Source organism: Bubalus kerabau, chromosome 23, assembly GCF_029407905.1.
Source record: "Bubalus kerabau isolate K-KA32 ecotype Philippines breed swamp buffalo chromosome 23, PCC_UOA_SB_1v2, whole genome shotgun sequence".
NCBI lineage: Eukaryota > Metazoa > Chordata > Mammalia > Artiodactyla > Bovidae > Bubalus > Bubalus kerabau.
The window spans coordinates 42,295,362-42,322,679 of record NC_073646.1 but is presented as its reverse complement, the minus strand read 5'-3'; the positions used below and the strand labels follow the sequence as shown (position 1 = coordinate 42,322,679).

The window sequence follows — 27,318 nt, the reverse complement described above, 5'->3', positions numbered from 1 at the left end:
CGCCACTCACTCGTCTATTTGCACACACTCGAGCACGACAGGCGCCCTCCCCCCAGCCCCGGAGCCTGGGGGGCTTCCAGCGGGGGTGGGGGCTTCAGGCTGACAGCCTGGGGACCCCCTCCGCTCTTGCCCAGGCCCTCCTGAGGGTCACTGCCAGGCTTCCAGGGGCTAAAGGTGTCCCGGGGCCCCCCTTACTCCCAGAAACGAGTTGTCCCAAAGACAGCACCTCCTCTGGGCAGCCCCTTAGCCCCCCAACCAGGTGGAACATTCAGGCCTTCAGTCAGAAAGGCTGAGAGCGAGGGCCCGGCTCCTCACGGCGTCTCCGCTGTGTGACCCCTCCCTGAAGGCGCCCCTTGCCTCAGTTTCCCTGCCTGCAAAGAGGGATCCAGAGACTGTGGAGTGAGGGCTCACGAGGCCCGGGAGGGCGCTCAGGGTCCAGGGAGCTGGTGGATGACCGCTCACAGCTGGTGGGCAAGTGCGAGGCTCAGGCTGTAAACTGACTTCCTGAGCATCAGCCAGAGCCTGGCGTGGGCCTAAGGCTTCTGTTTGGGGGCCCCTGCCCCGCATCTGGGCCACCGCACGGTGGAGCGGGCTGGAGCCCCAGCAGCGACCAGAGGCCCAGCCGGTCTGAACTCGGGAGTTCTGTCGTCTCTGTTTCTGGGTTGGCCCTGCCCTCTGCCCTCCTCCAGTACCAGAAGCCCCAGCCTTTCTCTCCCGTGATCCACGTGCAGGCACGCCCAGGGTGGAGGCTTCTGTGTGCCTGGCCGGCAGGGTCTTCCAAATGTCCCCACGTCCTTCTTACCTCCGCTCTCTCTGTCTCCACACAGCAGGAGCTGCCGGAGACCCTGTGTCCTGCCTGGACCCCCATCTGTCTGTGTGTCCTGGAATGAGGAGGTGATGCCCACGACCCTCACAGGGAGGAATCCACCCACCTGGGCTCCACAGACAGTCCAGCTCACCGGTGGGCCCTGAGCTGAAGGTAAGGGCCACCTCGCCTCGTGGGCCATCTGGATGAGGCGGCCCTGCAACCTGGAGGCAGGGGTGCTGGGTCGTGGGCGGGCCTCCAGTCCTCCGTGAGACCTGCTCTCCGACAGAAGCAGATGGCCTTCAGGGTCCGACTCGCGTGCAGTGGTAACGCCCGCCCCGAGGGGAGATGGCCAAGGCTTCAGGGCCCCTCGGGCCCGAGGGGAGACGCTCGGGGCTTTAGGAGACCAGGGGATGGCGCTCCGGCCTGTCACGTCCTCCCCAACGGGGCACCAGTGCCCTGTGGGTCAAAGGAGGTCTTGTCTTCTCCCGCTTTGTGGGAACAGATACAGCGTTGGGTTGGAGCGTGCACTGCCGTGCCCACCGTGAGGCTGGTGTGTGCAGACATGCCTCGTGTCTGCTTAAAGACAGGCTCTTTATCCTGACGGTGGATGCTGGACTGAGCACCCCAGTGAGTGAGGGGGTCGGAGCTGCCCGGCCGTGGCCAGGGGTTCAGTGACCGCTGTGCCATGTCTGCTGGGCGCCTCGTTCCAGCTGAAAAGCAGCCGGACAGGCTGTCTTCCGTCGGCTCAGAAGTCGCAGATGCGCCCTCTTTGGGTGGTGTCTTGGTTTCTCGGGCCACGGGCGCTTCCCGGGCCTCTGACTCCGCAGCTCTGACTCGGCTCCGGGGCCTGTGCCGTGGGGCATCTGGGCCGACGGAGCTGGGCCGTTGTGCCCCTGAACCGGCAGGGGTGCTGTCCGTAAGCCGCGGCGCACTGGCCGCTAACCGCGGACTTCAGGTTTGGGGTGTTTGTAGTGGGCCGTCGCCGCCGTTTTCTGCCGTGTAGAGGATTCGCTAAGCTGAGTTTATTTCAAGTGACCGTGACCTTACGCTCTGCTGACTGTCACTGGAGATGACACGAGGCGTTGGGGAGTTTGTGAGGCTTCCTCCTCCATCACGCACTCCCCAGGCTTCTCCGTGGCTTTAGACGGAGGCCTCTGGGGGCGGCTCTGGAGGGGCGCGGAGGATGGGGACGACCCCCTGCTGGGAACTGGGGCAGCGGGCCTCTGGGCAGGCCTGGCCTGGGTGGGCATCAGCACGCAGGTGCAGCGGGCTGGGCCCGGATCGTGGGGTTCAGCCCCCTGGCCACTGCTCCGTCCGTCATTCTTCAGATGGCCATCAAGTGCCTGCTGTTGGCCAGAGCTGGTCATGGGGGTGGGTGGAGACCCTGGCCCCAGTCCGGCGGGAGGGCGGCGTGAGAACGCGCAGGTAGTGCTGGGCCAAGGCCTCGACGCTTTAGCTGACAGCGTTAAGGAGGTCGGGCGGGTGGACGGGGCTCTGACCGTCACAGCCACCAGCTCCGTGTGACGGTGGTCAGCACCCGCCCCTCAGTGGGCCTCATGTTCCCATCTGAAATGTGGTGGGCTCTCCAAGAACCTTCTGCATGGACTTGTTGAGAAGTCGGGAAGACAGGACCATCTGGGGAGGGGTCGGCTCTGACCACATAGTAGCCTAAGACCCCTTTGGGCGTCCAGACTGAGACTCACACAGCAGTGGCGCTGTCCACGCAGGTGGTGGAGTGTGGACGCTGAGGGCCCGGCTGGGTGGACTCAGGGTGCTGACCCCAGGCCACTGGCACTGCCACGGGGGGGTGCCCGTCCCCAGGGTTTGGCTGAGGCTCCGGCGTCGGCTCAGCCCTTTCTTGCCCCGAACCCCACTCTCGCCCTGAGCCCCATTCTCGCCCTGAGCCCCTTTCTCGCCCTGAGCCCCTTTCTTGCCCTGAGCCCCGTTCTCGCCCCGAGCCCCTTTCTCTCCCCAAGCCTTTGCTCTCAGTGGTGCTGTCTCCCTAGGGTCCTTGAGTCCCTGGAGCTATCTTGGTGTCGATCAAAACCCACTCTGCTGAGTTGTGGATGTAAAACTCTGGCAAGGTCGCTCACCACCTCTGACGTCCCATTTTAAAACAAATTCATTGAAGTATATTTGATTTACGATGTATTAGTTTCTGCTGTACAGAAAAATGATTGAATTATGTGTGTGTGTGTTCTTTCCCATCGGGGTTCATCACCGGATATTGAATGAGCTCCCTGTGCTGTGTGGCAGGACCATGGTGCCCGTCCATCCTGTACGCGCTGGTTTGCATCTGCTGACCCTGAACCCCAGCCCTTCCCCGCCCGCACTCCTCCTTGGCTGCACGTCTGTCCTCCGATCTGAGTCTGTCTCTGTGTCACAGACGAATTCATCTGTGTCGCATTTTAGATGCCACATACATGGGATCATACAGCAATTGTCCTCTTTCTGACGTAACTTCACTTACGACCTCCCGTTTTTTAAACCTGTTAAGTGGCGATAATATCCTCATCCTCCCGTATAAGGGGAGCCTTAGTGGGGACGTGTCAGCTGCCCCACGTCCAGCAGGCGCTCAGGAAACAGAGGTGGGGACCCCCTCCCTGCCCCCTGGGCCACCCCAAGCATGAAACAGGAGCGTCTCTGGTCCATCATGTTCCATGAACGCTAGCTCTTCCCTTCCCCGTGAGAGCCTGTGCCAGCGCATGGCAGGCTGTTCAGGTTCGGGCTCACCCGAGTTGGTCTGGGCCTGCCCCCGAGCCCTCACACTCGCCCCAGGCTGCGTGTCCACTGAGCCTGGCAGGAGGCAGGCCTGAATGGGTGTCTGTGGGGTGAATAGATGGGTGTTTCCCAGCTCCGCCCCACCTGAGAAGGCAGGTGGCAAAGCAGATGGCAGGGCCCCTGCGGGCCTGGCAGAGGAGCCTGCGCCCTGCCCTCGTCTTCTCCGGGAAGCTGGGGGTTGGGCGGTTGTTCCCAGATCCCTTCCAGAGAGAACATTTCGTCATTTAGTGACTTGAACTTTCTCAGTCTATTCTTGCCTCCTTCCTCCTCCGTTTCCTGGTCCAAAGGCCTCGTCCCTAGAAGTTGCTTTTATTGAAGCGGTGACTAAGAGTCCAGGAGGGACCTTCTGAGCGTTCTAATGACCCCAGGTGACCCGTGGGGCAGGGCCCGCTCTGCGGCGGCCCCATGTTCAGCACCAAGGACAGAGCCCCCGTGGGCCTCTCTGGGCTGCAGGGAGGTCTGGGAGCCGGCAGGGCTGGAGCCCGGTGCCCCCCTGTAAGACCCCGCCTCTCTCCAGGCCTTGGTTTTCTTGAGAAATGGGGGTGATGCTCTCCCCAGCAGAGCTGCGTGACATAGGGGTGACTTGCCATCCAGCAACTGTCAGGACGCCCGCCCCCTCCCCCAGCCCCCCAGGCAGTCCCCGCCCCCCCGCCACCACCCCCCACGCCCGCACCTCTCCAAGGAGCAGTTATTTATCTGCAGGAAGGTGACAGGCGGCAGTGGCTGGAGTTGGAGCTGCTGTCCAGAGATCAGCTGGCGGCTGCGGAGCCAACAGCCCGAGCTAATTAGCAAAAGGTCACGCCCGCTCCTGGAGGCCCCGCTTTTGAAGTCAGGGCCTCACACAGACAGGCTGGAAGGGACTGAGGCTTTGAGTTAGTGGCTTGGTTACCGGAATGGCTTCAAAACCCTGCCCACAGCTCATCACTTGACCACCTAGCCCACAGCTCTGAATTCACCTTTTAGAAATTCCCGGCGCCAGGGGTCCAGCCACCCACTCCCGGCCTGGGCTGGGCAAACCACGGAGACCAGTCTCCAGTGTGGGTCCAGGGCTGGCCTCAACCCCCGCATCCCCCCAGGCATCCAGCCCAGAGCCCAGGGGTGGACCATCCATAGACCTTCCGTAGCAGCCACCCATGTACCGCCCCTACCCCCGCCCCGCCTTCCCGCTGACTGCATTCTTACTGTTTTTCCTTTTAAGTAAATTTACTTTTTAAAAACTTAAATATATTTATTTAAAAGGGAAGTTTTATGGCACCACTACAAATGGAAAACAAGCCTCCTTTTCCATAAATAGAATTGATAATCATAAAAATAAATTCACTGGAAACGAAACAATGTTATTAAATTCTAGTTGGATGCTGGGGCTCAGGGGAGGCTCAGAGCCCAAGGCCTTCTGTTGCTTTATTAAAAAGGGAAAACAGCACGCGTGCAGAGGTGTTCGAGACGTGCTTGCCCTGACCTGAGGCTCTCTCTTGATGTAATCAGAAGCACTGAAAGGAATTAAATTGAGAGCAACTTTCTAATGAAATTACTCAGCAGTATTTTATGCTGTGTCAGCGAGGGATTGAACCTGGCTGCACAAGACAGAAACCGGACACTTGTGTGGGTGAGCCCACGAAGGGGCTCATTTCCTCTCACGTGAAGCGTGCAGCGGTGCGGGTGGCGGAGTCTAAGGAATCTGTCGGCAGCTCGGGTTTCTTGTAGCTTCCCCTTGAGCCAGTCTCAGCATTTGTCTGCATGGCCTCCCAAAGGCTGCTGCGTCTCCAGTCATCATATCTGCACCTCAGGTGGGAAAAGCAGGAGCAGTGAAGGGAGAGGAGTATGCTGGCCGAGTCCGTTGCTTGTTAGCCGGGCAACAACTTGAGCCCATTCTCTTTGCCCGCTGTGGTCCACGATTTCCTCCCGACTGGTTCTCACTAAATGGTTCATCCCTGCCGCAAGCTTACTTGGTGCCTACTGGTTTCCAGGCAGTAGCCCCTGCCTTTGAGGTGTTCGCAAGGCCATGTGTGGCACTCGCGAGCTGAGTCGTGGAGCATCCTTCCCCACTCCACCCACGCCTGCTCCTGCTGCTCACAGTGGGCTCAGCTCAAGGATGGTCCCCCCAGTACCATTTCCCCTCCCCCAAGCTGCCCTTGCCACCTGCCGGGGTGTCCAGGTCCAAGGGCCCAGTCAGCCTGTACAGTGCTGCCCCGGGTGGGGGAGCAGCCCTGCCTGTCCCCGCAGCCTCCCTGGGTCCCTGTTCCCCTCCTGCCTAACCCTAACCCTAAACCCCCTTTGGCTTTTGTGTCCCTCCAGCCGGGGGCCAGGCCGGGCCACCAGGGGCCACGACTCTGCTCCCTTACCTAACCCTTTCATTTCCTCCTGGAAAGCGCCCCTCACGGTTTCTGAGCTGAACCAGCAGGAGGAGGGTCGGGCTCAGGCGGAACTGGCCCCGGGGACCCTTCTCCTTCAGGCCAGGGCTCCGGGTGTCCAGCCCTGCCACAGACTTGGTCCCTCGGCCTGAGCTCCTTCTCGCCCCCTCCCTCTTAGACCCAACCTCTGCCTCTGACCCCTCTCCTTGGTATCAGTGCTGAGGACCCACTCTAGGCCCAGATTTGAATATGGGTCCCGGTGTTGGGCAGACGTGCAGTCATGGGCAAGTTGTTTAAGCTCTCTGCTCTTCATCCATACGACGGGCTGTTGGAAGCTGCTGGGGGCTCTTTGAAGTGAATGGGAGGTCCCAAGGGGCTCCCCGCCTGTGCCTCCCCTTCCTCCCCCCCGCCCCCGGGGACGTCCACATTCTGTACACATGGGCACACACCGCTCTGTGCGGATATGGCCCCGATATGGGGCCTGTTCCCCGCCCGCCCTCCCCAGTGACTCAGCGCCTCCCTCCCCAACTCTGCCTGCTGAACTGGGACCCCAGCAGCCACCGTGGGCCCAGGGTTAGGGCTACAGGAGGGAAGGGTCCAGGGAGGGGAGGCTGCTGCCCAGGCTGGGGCGATGGCAGCTGTGGGGGGTGATGGGAGAGGAGGGGAGTCAAGAAAGAGTGGGGTTTGGAGCCGGGGAGCCTGGGCAGGGGAGCCAGTGGGGAAATGAGCAGAGTTGTTTCCTCGTTGTGGGGATTTGATAGGGAGGGACATGGCCCAGAGCTCAGGAGATGCGTCTCTACCAGACGGATGTGCGGGTGAGAGGACAGGAGGGACGGGGGATGCGTCCTCTCTGTGCCTGAGCTCAGCTCCCACAGCCCCCGAGAGACCACCCCTGGGAAAGGCATGTGGAGAGTGGCTGAAGGTCCTGCCCCTGGTGGACCATAGGAGGCTGGAGAGGGGACGTGGAAGGTGGCAGGGACGAGCTGGCAGAGGGTGTGTGTGGGGGGGTCTGGTCCTGCCTCTCCTTCGTCCCTCCCCACCCAGGCCCAGAGCATCTCATCCATCCCCCTCCTCCCAAGCATCTCCAGATCTGGTTGAGCACCCTCACTGGGAATCTGTCCCTGGGTGAGACGGCCCTCATCTGTATTAGTGAGCTGTTAAAGTTCTCGAAAATACAGCAATTCAAATGAGATAGAAGTTTTATTGTTCACAGAACAACCCAGAGGCCCATGGCCCAGGGCTGGTAGGGCAACTCTATAACCTGTGGCTTCTGTGTCTGGAACCAAAGTGGCTGCTCCAGTTCCCACCATCACATCTGCATCCCAACTGGGCAAGGCGCATGCATGCCCATTCCTTTTAAGGGAGTGATTCAGCAGTGGTGCACCTCAACTCCACTCACAGTCTACTGGCTAGACCTTAGGCCATGCGTAGCTGCAAGGGAGACTGGCAACCTCAGTCTTTACGTGGATCCAGTAGCAAAGGAAGAGAAAGATAGAAACTGGTGACCACAGAGAGCGTGGTCACACATTCCTCTTGGTCTTCCTGTGGACCTGTGGGGAGAGGTGGATGCAGGAGCACCCTCAGCCGACCTGGCTGGTGAACGGGGGGTGGGCTGGCGTGTGACGGATTCACTCCAGGGCCGCAGTGATCTGGGCAGGAAGCTTGCTGTTACTGGAAGTTACAGGGCAAGAGGAGGTCTTGCACATTTTAAATATGGTGGCAGAGGCTGGCACTCCCTAGTGAGAGGGTGACTCTATAATGTAGCATCTAGTCGAGAAACACTTCTGAGAGTAAAAAGACAATATGAATAATGACATGGAAACGGGAAACCTGGGTGTGTGGTCACCCTATGTAGAGACAGATCAACTTACCTGTTTCCTGTGTAGGGACAGTGAGGCCTCAGGCCCTGGGTTAGTGACACAGGATCTCAGCCACGTCGTCATTTCTGCCCCCACCCCAGCACATCAGCCTCCCTAAGCCTGGGTTTCAGTGCTGCCTAGGATGGGGTGTCCCGAGGCAGGGAGCTTGCAGCTCTGAGTTTAGGGCTTCCGGAGCTGTCCAGGGTCCTGACCAGCTGCACAGAGTTGGCGCGGGGTGCAGCTCCGACTACACTGAGTGGCCGTCGCTTGCTGCCCCTGGTCCCCCGTCGTCCCGTAAGCCACCAGGCAAGGTTCGTCTGGCCTCTCCTGCCCCCCTTCCTCTCGTGCTCCAGTCTCTCATTGGAGTGTGACACAGAAGTGCAGGTGTTAGGAGTATGTTTAGCTCCATAAACTTTCATGAACCAGACACAGTCGTGTCCCCAGGACCCAGATCAAGGGCATCACTGCTCCCTGAGGCTCGCCTCACGTCCCTTCCCAGTCACCACCCCGAGGGCAACCACTCGCCTTCTGCATTTGTGATTTCGTGGGAATGGCTCGCTGCTCAGCCCCATGTGTGTGACCGCATCACGCTGTTGGCTCCTCGGGGCCCGCCTGCCCTGTTGCTGTTCTCTCATCGCTGGGCACCGGGGGCGTCCAGTCGGGGCCTGTACGGGCAGCGCTGCTGTGAGCGTCCACGCCCCCTGTGCCCGTGGCGTCCAGTCGGGGCCTGCACGGGCAGCGCTGCTATGAGCGTCTGCGCCCCCCTGTGCCCGCGGGTGTGCGTTTCTTCTGGGGCTCATCCGCGTCTCCCTCTCCGTTTCCAGGGCCCCGCCCTCCGTCTTTCCGTGGCCGCTGCAGCTCCCTCTGTTCCCAGCAGTAGTTCCTCCTCCATCCGCAGCCAGGGCAGTCCTGCCTCCTCCCTTCTGACCGTTCCTTGGCTCCCCAGTGCCCCTGGTCTGATCACAGCTCTCAGCAGGTCTGCCCCGATGGGTCCTCTCACCGTATGCCATCCCCTTCCCACCTCCGGGCCTCTGTACATCCTCACAGGCCATGCCCCTCTCTCCCTTCCACCCACCCAGGGCTCTGCAGGGGCAGACTGTCTCCTCAACCCCTGAGGCCACTGGCCGAGGCCTGGACCGTGGACTGAGCCTCCACTGTGGGCTCCCTGCAGCGCTCACAGTCCCGTCTTGCTCAGGCCGGTAGGAGTTCTGTCTTGCCTGCCTCGGTCTGCATCCCAGTTGGCCCAGCATCTGGCCCATGGTGGGGCGGGGGGCTCGCTTGCCATTTGTCTGTGAGGTGGGCGGGCAGGGTGGGAGCCATGGTCCCCACTGAGGGTCAGGAGCTGAGTCACCGGGGCCCCTGGGTGGGGAGCGCAGTTGGCCGGGTGGCTGCGCACACCGAGTGGAGCAGAGCTCGGAGCCCTGCCCTCAATCTGAAAACTGAAGACACCGCGGGGCCCAGAGAGCTCTTCTTAAATGGGGCAGGGCGGGGGGGTGTTGGTGAGCACTGAGACGGGGGTGGAGCAGACCCCGGGGTCAGGCGGCGCCTGCAACCTCGCCCCAGAGGCCTGCTCACCCCATGCCCTGCCCGGCTCCTCCTTTGCAGCACCCCCGCCCTGGCCCTGGCCCGGAGCTGTCCCAGGAGACGTCACCTGTCTCCTCCCCACTTCTCCTCATGAGGAAGCCCTCACTGGGCTGCGGCCTGGGACCACCACCCACCCTCTCCACTGGCAGCAGGAGGTGGGCACCAGCCAGGGTCCCAAGTCTCCAGCCTGGGCCCACTTTAATTCCTCCAGCTCCCCTCAAGGCCTGCCCAGCCTCGGGAGAGGGGCAGCTGGCCCAACCCCAGACCAGCCTCAGGTGTAGAGAGTGCCCTGAGGTCACAGGCGGGGGTGGGCTGGGCAGCCACGCTCAGGGACTCCGCCGGGGGCAGCTGGGGACCAGACCGCCCTCTGCCTGGCCTCGTGGGCCAGCAGTGTGCCGGGCGTGGATCCAGAGACCCCTGCAGCCCCTCCTGCTCCGGCATCGTGGGCCCTGAGACCGCCTCTCCCTTCCTGAGCTGGGTCCCCTCCCCCGCGAGCCCGCTCCCCTTCTCAGTACTTGGACCTCCCTCTCACAGAGCCGGCTGTCAGGGTTTCTGTGTGTTTTGTGAACTGGGGCATCCTTTCCTTATTATCTGAAGGACGGATGACTGGATGCTGGCGCTTGGCTTGGACTCAGACCCCACGCGCCCAGACAGTCCGGTGGGCAGCCCACGCCGTCCGCCGGGTCCGGCTCCCAGCCCGGCCGCCTGCTCTTGTGCGCCTCCGTCTCTTCTCAGAACAAGGCCCGTCATCGCGCTGCTGCGTTCAGGGCTTGTGATGCCAGACGCCGGGAGCCGTGAGGAGCGCGACTGAAACTGGTTTTCCCAGCCCTGGGGGGCAGCTGCTGGCTTCCTGACAAGGAGGCAGTGACGCAGAGATTCCGCGGCTTGCCCAGGGCCCTTGTCTGGCCAGCGGCAGCTCGTCTGCAGAGCCCGAGCACTCAGCCCTTCTGCTCAGCCCATTTGGCCAGGAGGTGCAGGCGGAAGGGAGCCAGCTCCACGTCTGACCCCTCTCTCGACTTCGGCCTGGACTCCTGGCCCCGAGGCCGTGACATGGCCAGACGTTCTGGGTGGGGGCCCAGGGAGCCCCCGGGAGGGCCAGGACGGCCAGGCCCTTTTCCCGGTTCTGCCGTGACCTTGCTGTGCGACCCGGGGAAAATTCCTTGCCCTCTCTGAGCCTCAGTGGAGGCCAGAGCCAGGAGGCTCTCGGAATGAACCCTCAGGCTGGCTGGGAGGGCACCTTGCTGGATGGTTCACCCGTGCGCCCTGCCTCCCTGCAGGCTGCCTAGTAGGGGCTTCGCTCTGTCGACCAGGCGAGGGGAGAGGCTGGGGTGTCCGTGCCATCGGCCCTGAAGTGAGGATGGGCCTCTCCCGGGAGCCACCGCTGGGAGCGCTATGCACCTACCCGGGTGGTCAAGTGCAACCCGCACACGTTTACGCAGCGCCTGGTGAGGCCGGGCCTGGCCGGAGAGACCCCGGGCGGACGCGGGCGTCCGGGGGGCGCCTGCCCCTGCGTCCTTGGGCAGCAGCGTGGCTCCGTCTGCTGGGGGTCGTGAAGCCCGTGACGCCAGCAGCCCCGGATGAGTGGTGGGGAGGCTCAGGCTCCAGCCGGCCCTGCGGCCTCGCCTCCCCAGGGTCCTGAGCCCCTGCGCCGGAGAGGGGGAGCCCTTGCATCAGGCGCCGGCGGCTGAGCTCCAGGGATCAAGCTCAGGGCTGGTACGTCACCCCTGACTCAGTGGCCGTGAAGCCAACCGCCTTCTGTCCTGACTTGAGACTGGCCTGGTCCTTGGGGCCTGGAAACAACACATGGGCCAGACAGCGCCCCGTGAGCCCAGGGGACCCTCGCATGCCCTCCCGAGTCGGGAGCACCCCGTGAGCCCAGGGAACCCTCGCATGCCCTCCCGAGTCGGGAGCGCCCCGTGAGCCCAGGGGACCCTCGCATGCCCTCCCGAGTCGGGAGCGCCCCGTGAGCCCAGGGGACCCTCGCATGCCCTCCCGAGTCGGGAGCGCCCCGTGAGCCCAGGGGACCCTCGCATGCCCTCCCGAGTCGGGAGCGCCCCGTGAGCCCAGGGGACCCTCGCATGCCCTCCCGAGTCGGGACCAGAGTCCGGCGCTGGGCCAGGGGCGGTGGTCTGCGTGGTTGAAGCTCACGAGTGGCTCCGCGGGGTTTCCCGGCCTGGAGACTGCTGCCCCAGCCCGCCCGCTCCAGCCTGAGTGCCCGCACTGGCCCCACCAGTCCGTGCACTCCTCAGGTGACGGGGGCTCAGTCTCGCGCAGCAGTCCATTCCTTTTCAAAACACTTTAAAATCTGTTGTAAAATATTTAAGCTGTCTCAAATATTTAAGAAATCTCTAATAAATATTTCACTAATTATGAAATATTTAACGCCGCCCGAGGTATGAAGAATGATATCGTGAGTGATTGCAAGGGCTCCTCTCCAGCGTGAAAGTAACCCAATTCCCTCCCGTGTCCGGGGGCGCCCTGGAGGGGGCACAGGGCATTCCGGTGCCCCGCCACCCCCACCCCCGAGGCTGCAGCCCCCGTGCAGCCCTCTCGGCCCTGCCCCCGTCCGTCTCCCTTCCTGAGACTCTAGGGGCGTAGAATACGCAAAACGTGAAGTCACCGTCTCAGTGTGCGGGTCGGGCCCTGAGCGTGTTCATGCCGCGTGCCGTCACCCCCAGGACCCAGCCTGCCCGCCTCCATCTGCAGCCAAGTCCTCCGCGTTCTGTGCTGATGATCCTCCTGCAGGCTTTCGCTTGCTCTGTATGAGCCCCTTGTGACACACTGGGGGGTTGTGGAGCCCCAATTTGCGCCCCCCGTTGTGGCAGCTGCCCCCCACCTCTGGGTCCTGTGTGAATGCGGCTCGGCGTGGGCGCACACAGCACCAAGTGATAGAAAGGGGTCCGAGGGCAGCTCAGGGCTGCAACCCTGTTGCCTGCGTTGTTCACAGACTCTGACCTGAGGACCGCGGCCGGGTCCTGCGCCTGTGAGGTCCTGAATGAGTGAGCGAGCAACTGCGGAAGAGGTCCATCCCCGCAGCGGAGCGGGGAGTCTCCAGGGCTGCCCGCCAGGGTGTCCCCTCCACCTCAGTGGCCAAGGCGTGCAGCCTTGGTCTTCCTCCCTGCAGTAGTGGAGGTGATGGGGACAAGGCCTTTTATTCTGGTGAGGGGATCTCCGCTCAAGGCCAGGTAACTGGACTGTCTTCCCTATGCCTTTTTGGGACCTTCCAGCAGTGACCACAGGCCTCTCGGGGCAGCCGTGAGCTGCCCAGGCTCCATAGCCCGATGGCGGTTCCCGTTCACCTGCTCGCTGAGCTTGCTGACCCCAGCCCCCTCCCTGGGTCCTCCTGGCTGGAGGCTCCGGCCATGTCAGTGCGTCCTAACTCTCAGCTCCCCCGACTTGAGAGGGCCATGGGTGGACCTTCTCTGCACCCTGTCCGTGGGGTGGGGGGGTCTGTGCTCAGTCCTCCCCACGCTTGGCCGTCGGCAGGAAGCAGCACCCCTCTGCCCGGTCCTTCTCTGGACCATGAGCTGGAGAGGCAGAGCCCGACCCAGGTGCCAGGCACCCTGGCCTCTGTTGTGTCCACCCCCAGCCCCATGTCGGGGGGAACAGGCTCACCTCGGGGCACCAAGCGTGGGTGGGAACGGGAGATCCCTGCACCTGCCCGAGCATCTCAGGGATCAACAGTGTCTCCCAGACCAGTCCCATCTTGGCCTTCAGCCATAGGGATGCTTGCTGTGTTAGGGGGCTGGCAGAGTTGGCCAGGGGCAGAGGGGCAGCTCTGTCTGCCGCGGACCCTCACACCAGACGCTACCCGCCTCGATCCCGAGCTTCTCCGCATGTGGTGCCGGGAGCCGCTGTGGTCGGCTGGCGGCTCTTCCCTGGACTGGACGCGTCCCTGCCGGGCTGGCTGGAGGCCGTGCCCGGGACGGATGCAGCTTCCTTCCACCCATGCTGTTGTCAGAGCAGAATCGGGCCCTCTGCCTCAGGGGTGCCGAGAGAGACCCCCTGGGGCCGGGGGTGGTCAGCTCCCAGCCAGGGGAGGTCTGGGAACACCATCTGCTGTGATGGCCGCAGCCTCGCCTCCCCTGGGAAGCACGATTTCCCCGCAGTCACGGAGTGGCTGAGAGGGCTTGTGCCGTCCGCTTGCTGGTGTCTCTGGGCTCTGCTAGGGTGTGACCCCGACCTCACCGCGGGGCTGGGTCTCCCTCCCAGGCCCCTGGGCAGCCCTCCCCGCTCCGCCCTGGGCCCCTGGAGGCCGGGGCAGGACTCCCCTGAGTGAGGCGCCTGTCCTGAGCTTTCCCAGCCGAGGTCTCCCTGCTGCTCACCCGCCCTGAGCCGACCCGACTCCTGTAAACCCGGAATGCACAGAAGATGGTAGGGGTGATGCCTCCCGTGATGAGATGGCTGTGCACCTTGCAGACTGGCCTGTGGGACTTGTCTGCATGGCTCTCCAGGGCGGACCTGAGCTCACAGAACCAGGAGGCCGGGAGTGAGAAGGGCCCCAGACCGCAAAGTGTGAAGATGGCCCAGGAAAGAATCCCCACAGGGATCTTGCCCATGAATAGTAGATCAATAATCCTAAGTCACAGGCAAACTCAATTCCACAGAATATTAGGCAGAGACTCTGCCATGATTATGTAGGATTTATCGAAAGAATTCAAAGATGGCTTAATAGTGGAGAGGGCCATTAATGTGATACATGGTGCGGGCAGATAAGTCACGATGCCACGGCAATAAATGACAAAAGCCTGTGGTAAAACCCAGCGCCAGTGTTTTAAAGTAACGGCTAAAAAGAGAGCCAGAGAGAGACTTTCTCATCACTGAAGCGTCGGCGTCTCAGTTCAGCAGCCAGCGTCACTCTAGGTGATTGAGAGTCTTGATTCCAACTCAGAAACTTATTAAAAAGTACCCAGCAGTGTGCCCTTTATCATTGTCCAGATATTCTGGACGTAGCAATAAGACACGAAACAGAATTAAATGGGATATGAGAAAGAACTGAAATTATTTGCAGACAATGTGATTTGAGAGCTTAGAAACCCAAGAGAACCAAGTGAAAAAATAATGTGAGAACTCGGTGGAGGTGCTGGGCTGAGCAGGACGCGGACGCACGCGGATCAATAGTTTTCTCCCGTGCGAGCACCACTGGTTGGTAACAGGATGAAGTCAACAGTCCCCAGTCACAGTGGCAACAAAGCAAGCCTGCACGAATTCCCAGGAACACATTTACAAGAAGAAAGGAGGATGGTTGTGAGGAACTCTGTACAGTGTTTCTGAGAGAGGCCGGGGGAAACCGCAGTAGTGACCTGGAGGCTCTGCCAGAGTTGACGCGTGGGTTCCGTGCAGCCCCGCCCGCACCTTGGTGGTGGTTCAGAAGGGCGGGATGACATGGTTCTACAAGGTTCGCCTCGAAGAATGTGCACAGGATTCTGCCCCTGCGTGTGGAAGCTCCTGACGGACAGTGATTTATTTTTCGCCGCAGCCTGGCTGACACGAGCCGTGTTGTGTGGCCTCTGCCATAGAGCAGTGCCTCGCTTACACATGTGTGTGCACTTGTATCTTGCTTTCCGTTGTGGTCTGTCCCAGGGTGTGGACTCGCCTGTGCTGCACAGGAGCACCTTGCGTTTGTCCGTCCTGTGTATCAGGTCCCCGGCCTGGGGCTGCCCGTTAGGAACAGGCCACACAGCAGGGGCTGAGCATACGAGCCCGTGAAGCTTCCTCTGCTGCTCGCGTTGCCACCGGAACCATCGCCACCACCCCCGCCCCGTCCGTGGAAGACTGTCCCCCACGAAACCGGTCACCGTACCACAAAGGTCGTGGACCACGGCGCCCTGGGTGTAGCTCGCATCCGCTCACCCCAGGCTCCTCCTGTGCCTCCCGCCCCGCCCGCCTCGGCACCACAAGCCCCCGTGCATGCTGCGTGTCTGTTCCTGAGTGTGTTCGCTTGTGTCGTGTCTCGAGTCCACAGGTGAGAGCTGTCGCGCGGCGTCTGTCCTTCCGGCAGGGCAGCCTCTAGGTCCACCTGTGCTGCTGCAGGGGACGTGTCTCCTGCTTCCCGTTGTGGCCGTGCGCCCCGTCTCTGTCCACGCCTCTTCGACGGCCGTCCAGCTGGCTCCGCGTCTCGCCGGTTGTAACAGTGCTGCAGGGAACCGAGGTGCAGGCCTGAGTCAGTGTGTTCTGCGTGCACGCCCAGGAGCGGGGCTGCCTGCGGGTTCTGGGCTTAGTCTTTTGAAGAGCCTCCAGACTGCTCTCCATGGCGACTGCTCCCTGTCCGCACTCTCACCCACTGCGGAGGCGGGGCCCCTTCCCCCCCGCCTGTCAATCGTGGACTTTAACGATGGCCGTTCTGACCAGCGGAGAAAGTGATTTAAACGGGGGAGGGGTGGGGTGGGGTGTGTGTGTGATCGGGAACAGAAGAGTCCCCAGAGGCCACCACAGAGGGTGAGCCCGGAACAGCTCACTTCCCAAGAGGGGCCCCACGAGGACGCGTCCCAGGGGGCCGAGCAGCGTGTCCTCTGGTGGCGGGGGCTGCCACGGGCTCAGAGCATGTCCCGCTCTGCGCCGTGCAGAGGGACCCGGCCCGGCTGGCCACGGGCTTTCTGCCTGGGATCTGACGGGTGGGGTCACGGTGGGGAAGCCCCAGCAGCTTTGGGGATTACCCAGGGGAGGCCCCAGCCCCAGCCTGACACTTGGCCGGGGAGGGAGCATCTTGGAGATGTGTGAGAAATGCGAGTTGGCCACCGCCTTGTAGGTCACAGGAAGGGTGCGGAGGTTGAGGCAGGGGTCAGGCTTCAGTGGCCCCCCCCAGGCTGGGGGCAGAGTCCTGACGACCCAACTGTGCCTGCAGTGGGGTGGGCTGGGTGAGGTCTGACCCTCCTCTGTGCCCGAGGCGTCCGTTCCTGCTGGAGGCAAGTTGCAGGGATGGATGCAGATGTAGGGATGCTCAGACGGGCGGGCGTCTGGTCTCAGGAGGGTCTGCGGTCCCTACGGGCGGAGCAGCCCAAGCGAGAGCCGTGCCGTGTGTCTCTGGTGATGCATGCACGTGAACACGAGTGTGTCTGGGGTGACACACGAGCACGTGCCTTGGCCCAGGCCTGGCTGTGGGCGGCGCCCCCCCCACCCCGCCCCCCGGAAGCCGCAGCCGCGGGTGGGATGAGACCAGGCAGCTTCCAGGTTTGGTTTCTAAGCTCAGACCCAGCGGGGCTGGTGGACCCTCAGAGTGCGGGGCTGACACGTCTGGGGGGTTTCTTGGCGTGTACAGGGCAGCTGATGGCGGGGAGCCTCCTGGAAGGACACGGCCTCTTGGGGACTCGATGGCGCAGGTTGCAGGCGCAGGGACACGTGTCCTCAGATGCCTGGCCGCCTGTTCCCCGGGAGCAGCCCGGGTCACCGGGTGGCGTGAACAGCTCTCGATTCCCTCATGGACACCCCCCGCTGCCGAGAGCACCGTGGGGGCCTGGCCCTGGCCCGTGTCAGTGCGTGGTGGCCACCGAGGCCGGCCTGAGCTCTGCACATGTGCCCTGACTGCGGCGCTGCACGGACTTTTTAGACCGACTCTGCCCAGTGTTTATTCCCCACACTAATTTAGCATTTGAGGGCTAATTGTTCATTTATAACCTCCGCTCCAAAACTGTGCCCCAAATCTTTCATACCATTAATTGTGGCCAGCAAGTATGGTCCAATGAACGACCGCAGCCCGGCAAGGTGAGGCAGGGCCCGCGTGTGCAGAACGCGACCGCGTGAACGGGGAGCGCAGGAGGCCCTGGCCCCTCCCCAACGGCCTGAGTGCCATCCCTGCCTCCTGCCAGGCTGGGCTCAGAGCTCAGGGCATCGGAAGGGCCCCTGGTTCAGGGTCCACCAGCAGGAGCAGAAGAGACGATCTCAGCGTCCAGGCTTGGACTGACCAGCCCTCAGAACGAGAGATTCGGGTCCGACCAAAGACAGCTTCCTGGTGCCAAGGCCCTGGGGCTGTGAGGGGAACAGGGCCCGGCAGACACCCCCACCCTCCCCTGGTGTCGGGGACGTGCGTCCACAGCACAGGCCACGCCCGTGTTCCTGGAGAGGGTCTCGCGTCAGCCCCCTCCCCGGAGGCCAGCCAGCCACCCTCACCTATGTCCTGCCAGCGCCGAGCAGGAAACCATTGCAAAGTGATTTCTCCCTCCAACGATGCCGCACATCATGTTTTTTAATTTAAAAAGATGCCCGGTGGAAGCGTAACAGACCATGAGATGTTTGGGTCCCTAATTAACTCCAGAGCAGCTTGAGTGAGGGCCTGCGGGGTGCTGGAGTGGGCGAGGGGGAGTGGGCAGGACTCCAGCCCCCCGCCTCCTGCTGCTCAGGCACCTCCCCCCACCCTGTCCCCCAGGGACTCTTAACACAGCAGCGGGTGCGAGCTAAGCTCCCGCCCTCACTCTGGGAGGTCTGACCTCGTGCCACCGCCTTTTCTGCCCTGAGCCTGCTTCCCCTCCATTCCCCCACGACTCAAAGACTCTGTGGCAGCGCCAGGCTGCAGAGCCCTGCAAACGCTGACACCTGCCTCCCCGGATGGGAGAAGCGGGCTGGTATACAGTAGGCACTCGATATGTGCAGGATCCTGAGGAAGTAGGAGGGCACGCCAGGCAGATCAGGCATGCAGCACCTCTGTGCCTGGCCCTTGCCGGCTCCATCCCTGAGGGTGGAAGGCAGGGGTGATCCCTCTCCCTCATGCCTCCCAGAGGACGAGGCCGCCACCAGCCAAGGTCTGGGCCTCACCGGCCCCAACCCCGTGGCCAGGGCTGAGGCTCCAGCCCTGCTATGTCAGCGCTGCCAGGCTGCCCGCTGTGGTAGCCCGTGGCAGCCTCCATGGAGACCCAGGGAGGCAGGGGGCAGGCAAGGGCAGGCTCTGGGTGCGCGCTGAGCTGAGACCGCCCCCCGCGGTCTCACGGGGGAGGGGCTGGCCCGCTGGAGCGCTTCCCAGGGTTCCTCCCTGTCTGCAAGGCGGGTGGCTGCAGGGGAGACCAGGGTGTACAGAGCACCCCGCGTGGGGCGCCTCCGGTCACGTTGGCCTCCCTGTTACGTTTGAGGAGGTAGCAGGCTCAGAGAGGTTGGGTGAGCAGCCTGTGGTCACAGAGCCGGAGCACAGCATGGCTGGCATGCCGGTCCCGGCCTGGGAACCTGCGGTCCCAGCTGGCTCCGCGCTTTCTTGCGGGCAGGCTGCGTGGCTGGTCTGGCTGGTTCAGATCACGCCATCTGCCTCGTGGCCCCCACTGCTGTTAGGTGCCCCCCACGACTCACAGACTCTGTGGCAGCGCCAGGCTGCAGAGCCCGGCAAACGTTAGCTGTTAATGTGATCTGTTGGCAGAAATGGGCATGGCAGGAGGCGGTGGGTACATGACTCCCTGCGCCTGGCCCTCAGCCCGTGCGGCCCTCTGGAAGCGCCGAGTCCCCGCCCTCAGTCGGCGGGCTCCTCAGCCAGCCCGGCCCTCATCCACACCCTGTGGTTTACAAACAGGTGCTTCTGTCCCCGCACGGCGCCCGTAATTATGCAAATCCAGTCGTAAGAAGTTTAAAAGCCTGGAACCACCGTATTTCTTCACTTCATCAGCAGCGACCCAGGCTAGCACTGACATGACGGAGCGAATGTGATGCTGGGCTCACGCTCACCGTCCCCGCTGGGCCCCTCCTCGGGGACAGGGCTGGCGTCGAGACGGCAGCTGAGGGGCTTTCGGGGGCCCGGACGGCGTGGTGGCCATGCCGTCCCCTCACCTGCAGGACCGCCGGGTGGCCTGCGGACCCGATGGCTGTGAAAGCACTCGTGCCTGGGGGCTGCATCTCCCTGGGCACAGGACGGGCACGTCACACCCTGGGCACAGGACGGGCACGTCACACCCTGGGCACAGGACGGGCACGTCACACACCCTGGTCCTGCCAGGACTCAGGCCAGGGTGGCCCTTGGGCGTAGGCGCACTTCCCGCTGGCCCTGTGAAACCAAAGCAGCTGGTGCTTGTGAGCTGGGCACTCCTCCCTGTCTCAGATGAGGAAATGGAGCAGGTGTGCCCACCACTGTCCAGCCTGGCGGCTCCCACGCATTGGGCACTGCTTGGGGCCTGGGGCGTCATGGTGCAGACTGGACGCTTCCCTCTGGAGTTCACATCCCAGCAGGGAGAGGACCTTTGTCTAGAAAATGAACCAAGAGGACAAGGAGCCTGTCAGGAGACCGTGATGGGCAGAGAGGGAGGGGGGTGATGGACAAAAGAGCTTGTTCAGAGGGGAGGCCGCTGGCCTGCGATCCCCCTGCCCCAAGAGGAGGGGTCTCTTCTCATGAGCAGCAGGACGCGCCCTTGGGCGGAACGGCCGTGCGGGGGCAGCTGGAGGGCAGAGGGTGCCGGGCAGGCCCTGGCAGGTCTGTGTGGGGGGCCTGGGTCTTGCTCCCTGCAGGGAAGGATGGTTGTCCTTCGGGGTATGGATGGCACAGTCCCATGAGGCTCTCCCGGTCCCCGGGCTGTTGGCAGGTAGAGGGTGGGTGGGGCAGTGGGCTTCATCCCAGCAAGGGAAGGGGCTGGCTGGGCCTGGGCGGTACCCAGTGGGCGTGGCGGGAAGCGAGGATCACGGCTGGGAGCCGCATGGGCACTGCTGTCTTGGGCTTGGGCATGTGCGGCCTGGATGGGGGGACCTGAGGACAGAAATTGGTTTCTGCGTGAGGAGTGCAGGGGGCAGGGTGCACCCCATCAGGAGTCTGAGCTTAAAGGGGAGCAGCTGTGTCTGAGTCTGGGGCCCAGGGCAGCGAGGGCAGCGGGTCAGGCACATGGAGAGAACACTGTGGCTGCTGGGGGTGGACAGACCACTGCGGGGGCACGTGGAGAGACGGGGGGGGGGGACCACCGTCGGGGCACGCAGAGACACCACTGCGGGGACATGCGGAGAGACACGGGGGGACCACCGCGGGGGCATGGAGAGAGACCACTGCAGGGACACGCTGAGAGACGCGGGGGGACCACCACGGGGGCACGTGGGGACAGTAAGGGGTCAGGGTGGGGAGACTACCGCAGGGGCTGAGACCTGAATGCACAGGAAGTCGCCCCTTGGAGCAGCAGGCAGCCTGGGATGGGGGTGCTGATGCTGCCCAGACAGTCGGGAAGGGATGGAACTGCTGACAGCCCCGGGGAGGAAGGCAGGGTAGGCGGTAAGGCCTGAGGCTGTTCAGTCCTGCTGTCTCCCTGAGGAAGGTTCTAGAATCATGCCCAACACCGTCACCGCCCAGTCGTGTTGCCAGTGCCCTGCCCCACCCAAGACCGGGTCATCTGGTCGGGCAGTGCATGTGTGGCCCGTCCACACCGGCGTGATCTGTGGGCGCTGTGGGTGGCCGGGGGCCCACGTCAGGTACGGCGGAGCGGGGACACAGGGACCCCGGAGAGGGCGAGGGCCGGCCGGGCAGGGTGAGGCCCCCGCTCCACCTGGGCCCTGAGTCGGGGGTGCAGGCAGGGACAGGTGTCTTGGCTCCTCGGGCCAGGAGCACGTGCTCCGCCGTGTGGCGACGTGGGGCGCCCGGGGCAGGGGGTGAGCAGGCGGGAGGACAGCTTGGGGTGGGTAAGGGGGGTATGTGGATGAACAAGGGGGACTGTGAGCCTGAGGGGCGGCGGGGGCGGCTTGGGGGAACTGTCCGAACCTTCCTAGGTCGTCGGCCAGCTGTTTCCCGAGGTCCCCAGTCCTTGGGGTTGGGGTCCCGGCCCGCCCTGCAGCCTGGGGTTCAGGGTGATGATGCACACGGTGCCCGAGGGGCCCCCCGGGGATGAGGCACCTGCTGTCCGGCCTCTCATGGGCGACCTTGACCGCAGCCCTCTCCCCCCGTCACCCCCACGGCCCGCTGCCCTGAGGTGAGGCATGCAGCCCTCTGGGGGCCCTCCGAGGCCATGGTCATGGGGGCAGAGGCAGCTCTTGCACGCCGTGGGGGGTCCCTGTGACACCCACACTCTCACCAAGGTGCCATCTGCCCAGCCTGGCTCCTGCTCAGCCCAGGCTCTCGGGGCAGGGGAGCTCGGGCTGAGGGCGGGCTGACCCAGCGGAGCCCACTGGGCCAGGCCAGTCGGTGGGCAGGACCCAGCCACGCCTCCTTGTCTCACAGGCCTCAGGGCGGGGGTGCCCGCGGGGCGAGGCTGGTCCCTAGAAGCACCTGCAGGCGCCAAGCCAGCCCAGTCCCTAGATTCACACCCAGGGTGGGAGGCGGTGTGCCCTGCCTGGCTGGATACCAGCTGCCGGCACACCCTCGGGTGCTGGGGCGAGGCTGCATCCACCTCCAGGCACACAGGCCCATGCACACACAGGTCCCAGCATGTGTGCACACACACACACGGCCACCACACACCTAGCTGTGCCAGGTGTGGGGGCGGCAAAGGCTGGGCAGCCCCTCACCCCACCCGCTGAGATAAGGGTTCTTTAGACCTGTAATCCTCTTTAACTTGACTTTGGGTTATTTTGAGCAAGAGATTAAAAGTGATTATGATCAGGCTGCACCTCCTAGCTGGGCTCTCCGCACACGCCTGGTGCTCCCGCCCACACCTGCTGCCCAGTGGCTTGCAGCCCTGGGCACAGGCCCAGCTGCTTGCCCACTCTGGGCAGTAGAGCGACCCCGGTCTCAGCACCGGGACGATGGGGCAGGTGTGTGTGTGTGGGGGTGCCGGGTGGCGGTGATCGCCCCAGGATGCCCCAGGGGGTGTAGATTTCATGTCAGGAGACGACCACACGGGGACCCGGGGCTGCTCCCCAAGGGGAGGGGTCCGAGCGAGCCCCAGGCCTCCCCTCTCCGTTTCTGGTCCGGCAGAGAGGGCCCGAGCTTTCCTGGCGGTTGCACGGCAGCACTGGGCTAGCCAGGACCTGCTCCCACCCGCCCCTGCGGACCCTTCCCCTTGCTTCAAGTCAGAAAGGCTCTTCCGCAGGAGTGAGGTCAGAGCTGTTCTTGATCAAGTTTCTGAAGGGGGAGAAATCCATTGCACATCATTATTTTTTTCTCCTAATTTAAACCGCCTCAGTGCAGACTAGTTGCAAACGTCAATATCAGTGAAATACAGTCAGCTGGCTGCCTGCCAGGCCACAGAGCGGTTACAGAGGCCGCTGTAAATCCAAACAGTAACAAGCAAACACACCCCCATCCTTCCGTCCTGCGGGAGAAATACGAGGGGCAGAGGGGAGAGTCCCACAGATGGCCGTGGGGTCCTGGGGAGCAGGACCCACCCAGCGGCCATCTGGCCACATCTCCGCACACACGCGGGCTCCGTGGGGCGGGGGTTGAGTGTGTGATCGGGGGTCCCTGCTCTAGAGAAGCTCAGGGTTTGGGGGGAGCAGACAGCAAGGTGCTCGTTCACAGCCAAGACCCAGGGCTGGGTGGGGTTGGGGGAGGAGTCGGGGCCACAGCAGTGTCCTCAGCTGAGCCGGGGGGCACCATCCTCCCAGTCCTTACTGCCGGGACCCAACTCGGTGGTGCCAGCCTCAGGTTCCGCAGCTCGTTGGAGGAAGCAGACCTGGAGTGCAGCGTTCTCACCTCCCTTGAGAGGAGCTCAGGAGGGCTTCCCTTCACCCCAGCTCAGGACCACGGGGTGGGGCTCAGAGCTGCCCCACCTAGGGTGCACAGTGGGGCACCTGTCACCCCCATCACCCCTGGCTGAGTGATGTCAGCCTTGACCCTGGTGTGCCCACCTATCTGGCTCGGCGCTGGATTCCCATGAGTCAAGGCGGCGGTGGACGCTTGCCTCTGGTGAAAGAACTGCCCACTGAGCCCCCCAGCTCCCCTTCCTCATCACCGACACCCCAGACGTGCCTCCACATCCCACAGGCTGGGTGCAGGCCTGCACCAGACCCGTGACCATGGGGAGGCCTGCTGACCCGTCTCCCCTTTCGTCTCCCGCAGGACCGGCTGGACTGATGGGGAAGCAGGCCGAGGCCCCGGCCGGACACGGGCGGACGGAGCAAGGCGGCCGGCCGTGAGGGAGGTGCTCCCCTCGCAGCACGTGGGCCGCATGGCCATGTGCCTGGGACGGCCCTAAGCAGGCGGGCGTCCTCCCCTCCCGCGCACCCCGCTGCCCAGGCCCCCACCCCGTGCCCTGGGCAGGCTGAGCGGGCAGCCCCCGTGGGTGGGTCCTGATGGCTGGGTGCGGGCGGGAGGCGCCGTGGGTGTGGGTGTGTGTGGTGGCCGCCCTGCTGCACGCGGGTGGGCTGGTGCACGGTGACTGCTGGCTCATCGAGGGCGACAAGGGCTTCGTGTGGCTGGCCATCTGCAGCCAGAACCAGCCACCCTACGAGGCTATCCCGCAGCAGATCAACAGCACCATTGTGGACCTGCGGCTCAATGAGAACCGCATCCGCAGCGTGCAGTACGCGGCGCTGAGCCGCTTCGGCAACCTCACGTACCTGAACCTCACCAAGAACGAGATCGGCTACATCGAAGATGGTGCCTTCTCGGGCCAGTTCAACCTGCAGGTACTGCAGCTCGGCTACAACCGGCTGCGCAACCTGACGGAGGGTGTGCTGCGCGGCCTGGGCAAGCTCGAGTACCTGTACCTGCAGGCCAACCTCATCGAGGCGGTGGCGCCCGGCGCCTTCTGGGAGTGCCCCAACATCGTCAACGTGGACCTGTCCATGAACCGCATCCAGCGTCTGCACAGCGCCACCTTTGCGGGCCTGGCGCGGCTCTCGGTGTGCGAGCTCTACAGCAACCCCTTCTACTGCTCCTGCGAGCTGCTGGGCTTCCTGCGCTGGCTGGCGGCCTTCGCCAATGCCACGCAGGCCCATGACCGCGTGCAGTGCGAGTCCCCGCCGCTCTACTCCGGCTACTTCCTGCTGGGCCAGGGCCGCCACGGCCAGCGCAGCATCCTGGGCAAGCTGCAGTCCGTGTGCACGGACGGCCCGTACGCGGTGGAGACCCGCCCGGCGCCCGGCCGCCCCCCCTCCGGCCGCTCGCCGCCACCGCCCCCCGCGCCGCCTGCGGAGCCCAGCGAGGCCCCCTGCGCCGAGGACGAGTGCTTCTCCGGCGACGGCACCACGCCGCTGGTGGCCCTGCCCACGCTGGCCCCGCAGGCCGAGGCCCGCCCGCTCATCAAGGTCAAGCAGCTGACGCAGAACTCGGCCACCATCATGGTGCAGCTGCCCAGCCCGTTCACCCGCATGTACACGCTGGAGCACTTCAACAACAGCAAGTCGTCCACTGTGTCCAGGCTGACCCGGGCCCAGGAGGAGATCCACCTGACCAACCTGTACGCGCTCACCAACTACACCTACTGTGTGGTGTCCAGCAGCTCGGGCCTGCATCACAACCACAGCTGCCTCACCATCTGCCTGCCGCAGCCGCCCGGCCCGCCGGGCCCCGTGTCCAGCCCCTCCACGGCCACCCGCTACATCGTGGCCGTCCTGGGCTGCCTCTTCGGCATGGTGGTGGCGCTGGGTGCCGTCTACTACTGCCGCCGCCGGCGCCGGCGGCGGGAGGGCAAGCAGAAGCAGGCGGCGGCGGTGGCCGGCAGCCTCAACAAGACCATCATCGAGCTCAAGTACGGGCCCGAGCTGGAGGCGCCAGGCCTGGCCCCGCTGTCCCAGGGCCCGCTGCTGGGCCCCGAGGCGGTGACCCGCATCCCATACCTGCCCGCCGCCCCCGGGGAGGTGGAGCAGTACCAGCTGGCGGAGGGCAGCGGGACACCCAAGGGCAGCAAGGGCGGCTACATGGAGGTGCGTGCGGCAGAGCAGGCAGAGCGCAGGGACGGGGAGCAGGGCCGGCCGGGCCCCGACAGCCAGAGCTCGGTGGCTGAGATCTCCACCATCGCCAAGGAGGTGGACAAGGTCAACCAGATCATCAACAACTGCATCGACGCCCTCAAGGCCGAGTCCACCTCCTTCCAGGGCGGCAAGCCGGGCGCCGTGTCCACGGCCGAGCCGCTGGCCGGCAAGCGCGGCTTCCTGGCGCCCGCCTACCAGGACGCCTGCGGCCTGCAGCGGCACCACAGCCTGGAGGCCGCCCCCGGGGCCCCGCGGGCCAGCTCCTCGTCCAGCGGCTCCGCCCGCAGCCCGCGGCCCTACCGCGCCGAGCCCCCTGCGCTGCACGAGGCCAAGTACATCGAGAAGGGCTCACCCGCGGCAGAGGCCATCCTCACGGTGACACCCGCGGCCGCTGTGCTGCGGGCCGAGCCCGAGAAGGGCCGGCAGTACGGGGAGCACCGGCACTCGTACCCCGGGCCCCACCCTGCGGAGCCCCCCGCGCCGCCCGCGCCCCCTGAGAGCCTGGGCGGCCGCAAGGCCTCCATCCTGGAGCCGCTGACGCGGCCGCGACCCCGCGACCTGGCCTACGCGCCCCTGTCGCCGCAGTACCGCCACCTGAGCTACGCCTCCAGCCCCGAGTACACCTGCCGCGCCTCCCGCAGCCTCTGGGCCCGCTTCAGACTGAGCCGCCCGCGGCACCGGGACGCCGGGGAGTGCGTGGCGGCAGGCCACGCGCTGCGGCGGAAGGTGCAGTTCGCCAAGGACGAGGACCTGCACGACATCCTGGACTACTGGAAGGGCGTGTCTGCGCAGCACAAGTCCTGAGCGGGCCGCGCGCGGGGCCAGAGGACACTGCAGCTAACCCAGAGACTCACGGCGCGCGCGCACACACGCACAGAGACTCACGGCGCGCGCGCACACACGCACACGCACACACACAGACCGCAACTGCTGAAGCCCTGGGCTTTGCGGGCAAAGTGGGGAGGGGGCACCAGCAGGCCGAACGGGAGGGGCGCGTGGCTGAGCGCGTGCACCTGCTGAGACATTCTCGCTGGTGTGACGGGCCCGTCCACACACGCGTGCGCACACACACACACACACGCGCACACACACACACACAAGGGACTTCCGAAAACTGTGTCTTAGGGATGGGGGCGGGGGAGGGGATTTTTTTCACTATCTTTTGATTCTTCTCTGCCTTCTTTCTCTCTCTTTTTTTTTAAAGTTCTCTTTAAAAGACGTAAAACGCTCTATGTGGGGGGTGTGGCCACCTGGCCCCCGCACGACTCCTCCGTCCGTGGCTTTCTGTGGATTCTGTTTAGTCCGTCTCTTCGTCGCCGCCACCGGAGAGGGCCAGAGCGAACGCAGGCGGCCAGGTGGTCTCCGGGAGGGTCCCGGGACTCGGGGGCAGGGAGGGCTGTGCCTGCAGACGGCCGGGGGTGGCGGGGGCCGGGAGTGTGCGTTCCAGCCCTGCCCCCACTATACACTGTCGTCCTATTGTATAGAGAAATATTTCTATATTTGCAATGTTTGCTGTAAAATGAGAAAGGAAAAAAAAAAAGACTGTGTCTACTAAAAAAAATAATTCTGCAAAGGAAAAAAATCCCAACGCTTGTTTGCAGTGGTTTTTCCTCTGGGACTTGGGGCAAGATGTGTGGTGTGAGTGACCTTGGGTTTGGGGCAGGTTGAGGCCCTTGGGAGACGGGGAAGCCAACCCTGGGCTGGGGAGTGGCTTTGAGAGGCGGTGTGGATGGGGCAGAAAGGGTTGAGGGAGCTGGGCACAGGGTGGGTAGGTATGTACCTGACCCTGCATGTGGCTGGCAGGGTTCGGTGGGAGTAGGGTGAGCTGGGGGGGGCTGGGGCCCCTTCAACCGCTGGAGACCCAGCTGCAGGGCGTGAGCCCCGAGATCCAGATACCACAGGCCCCTGGGGCCCCCAAGCTGGCCCCTTGGCCCTGCAGCCCTGAGGACCTGCCTCAGCCCTCCAGCCGTGGCCCCGAATCTGGCGGGAGAGGTGTGAGTGCGTTTATGAACACCAGACTCTTCAAAGTCTCTGCAGAAGCCTGGACCCCAACCTCCAGCTGGCACCAGGTCCATCGAGGTGGCTGGCTCCAGGGCTGCCTGCTGCCAAGGTCACAGGTGCCCCCAGCAGAGCAAGGCTTGGAGCACGAGACGCCGTCTGGGAGCCTTGTGTATAGCTGGCCACGTGGGGGGGGGCCCTGCGC

General features: G+C 64.0%; 1 protein-coding gene across 1 annotated transcript; it reads left to right on the top strand.

Annotated features, from left to right (window-relative positions):
* Positions 1–835: 835 nt before the first annotated feature.
* On the top strand, positions 836–26,666 carry ELFN1 (extracellular leucine rich repeat and fibronectin type III domain containing 1). The gene is made up of 2 exons (XM_055561483.1): positions 836–979; positions 23,260–26,666. The coding sequence occupies exon 2, from the start codon at positions 23,493–23,495 to the stop codon at positions 25,917–25,919; it is 2,427 nt and encodes an 808-aa protein (XP_055417458.1). The 5' UTR covers positions 836–979; positions 23,260–23,492; the 3' UTR covers positions 25,920–26,666.
* The last annotated feature ends 652 nt before the right edge of the window (positions 26,667–27,318 follow it).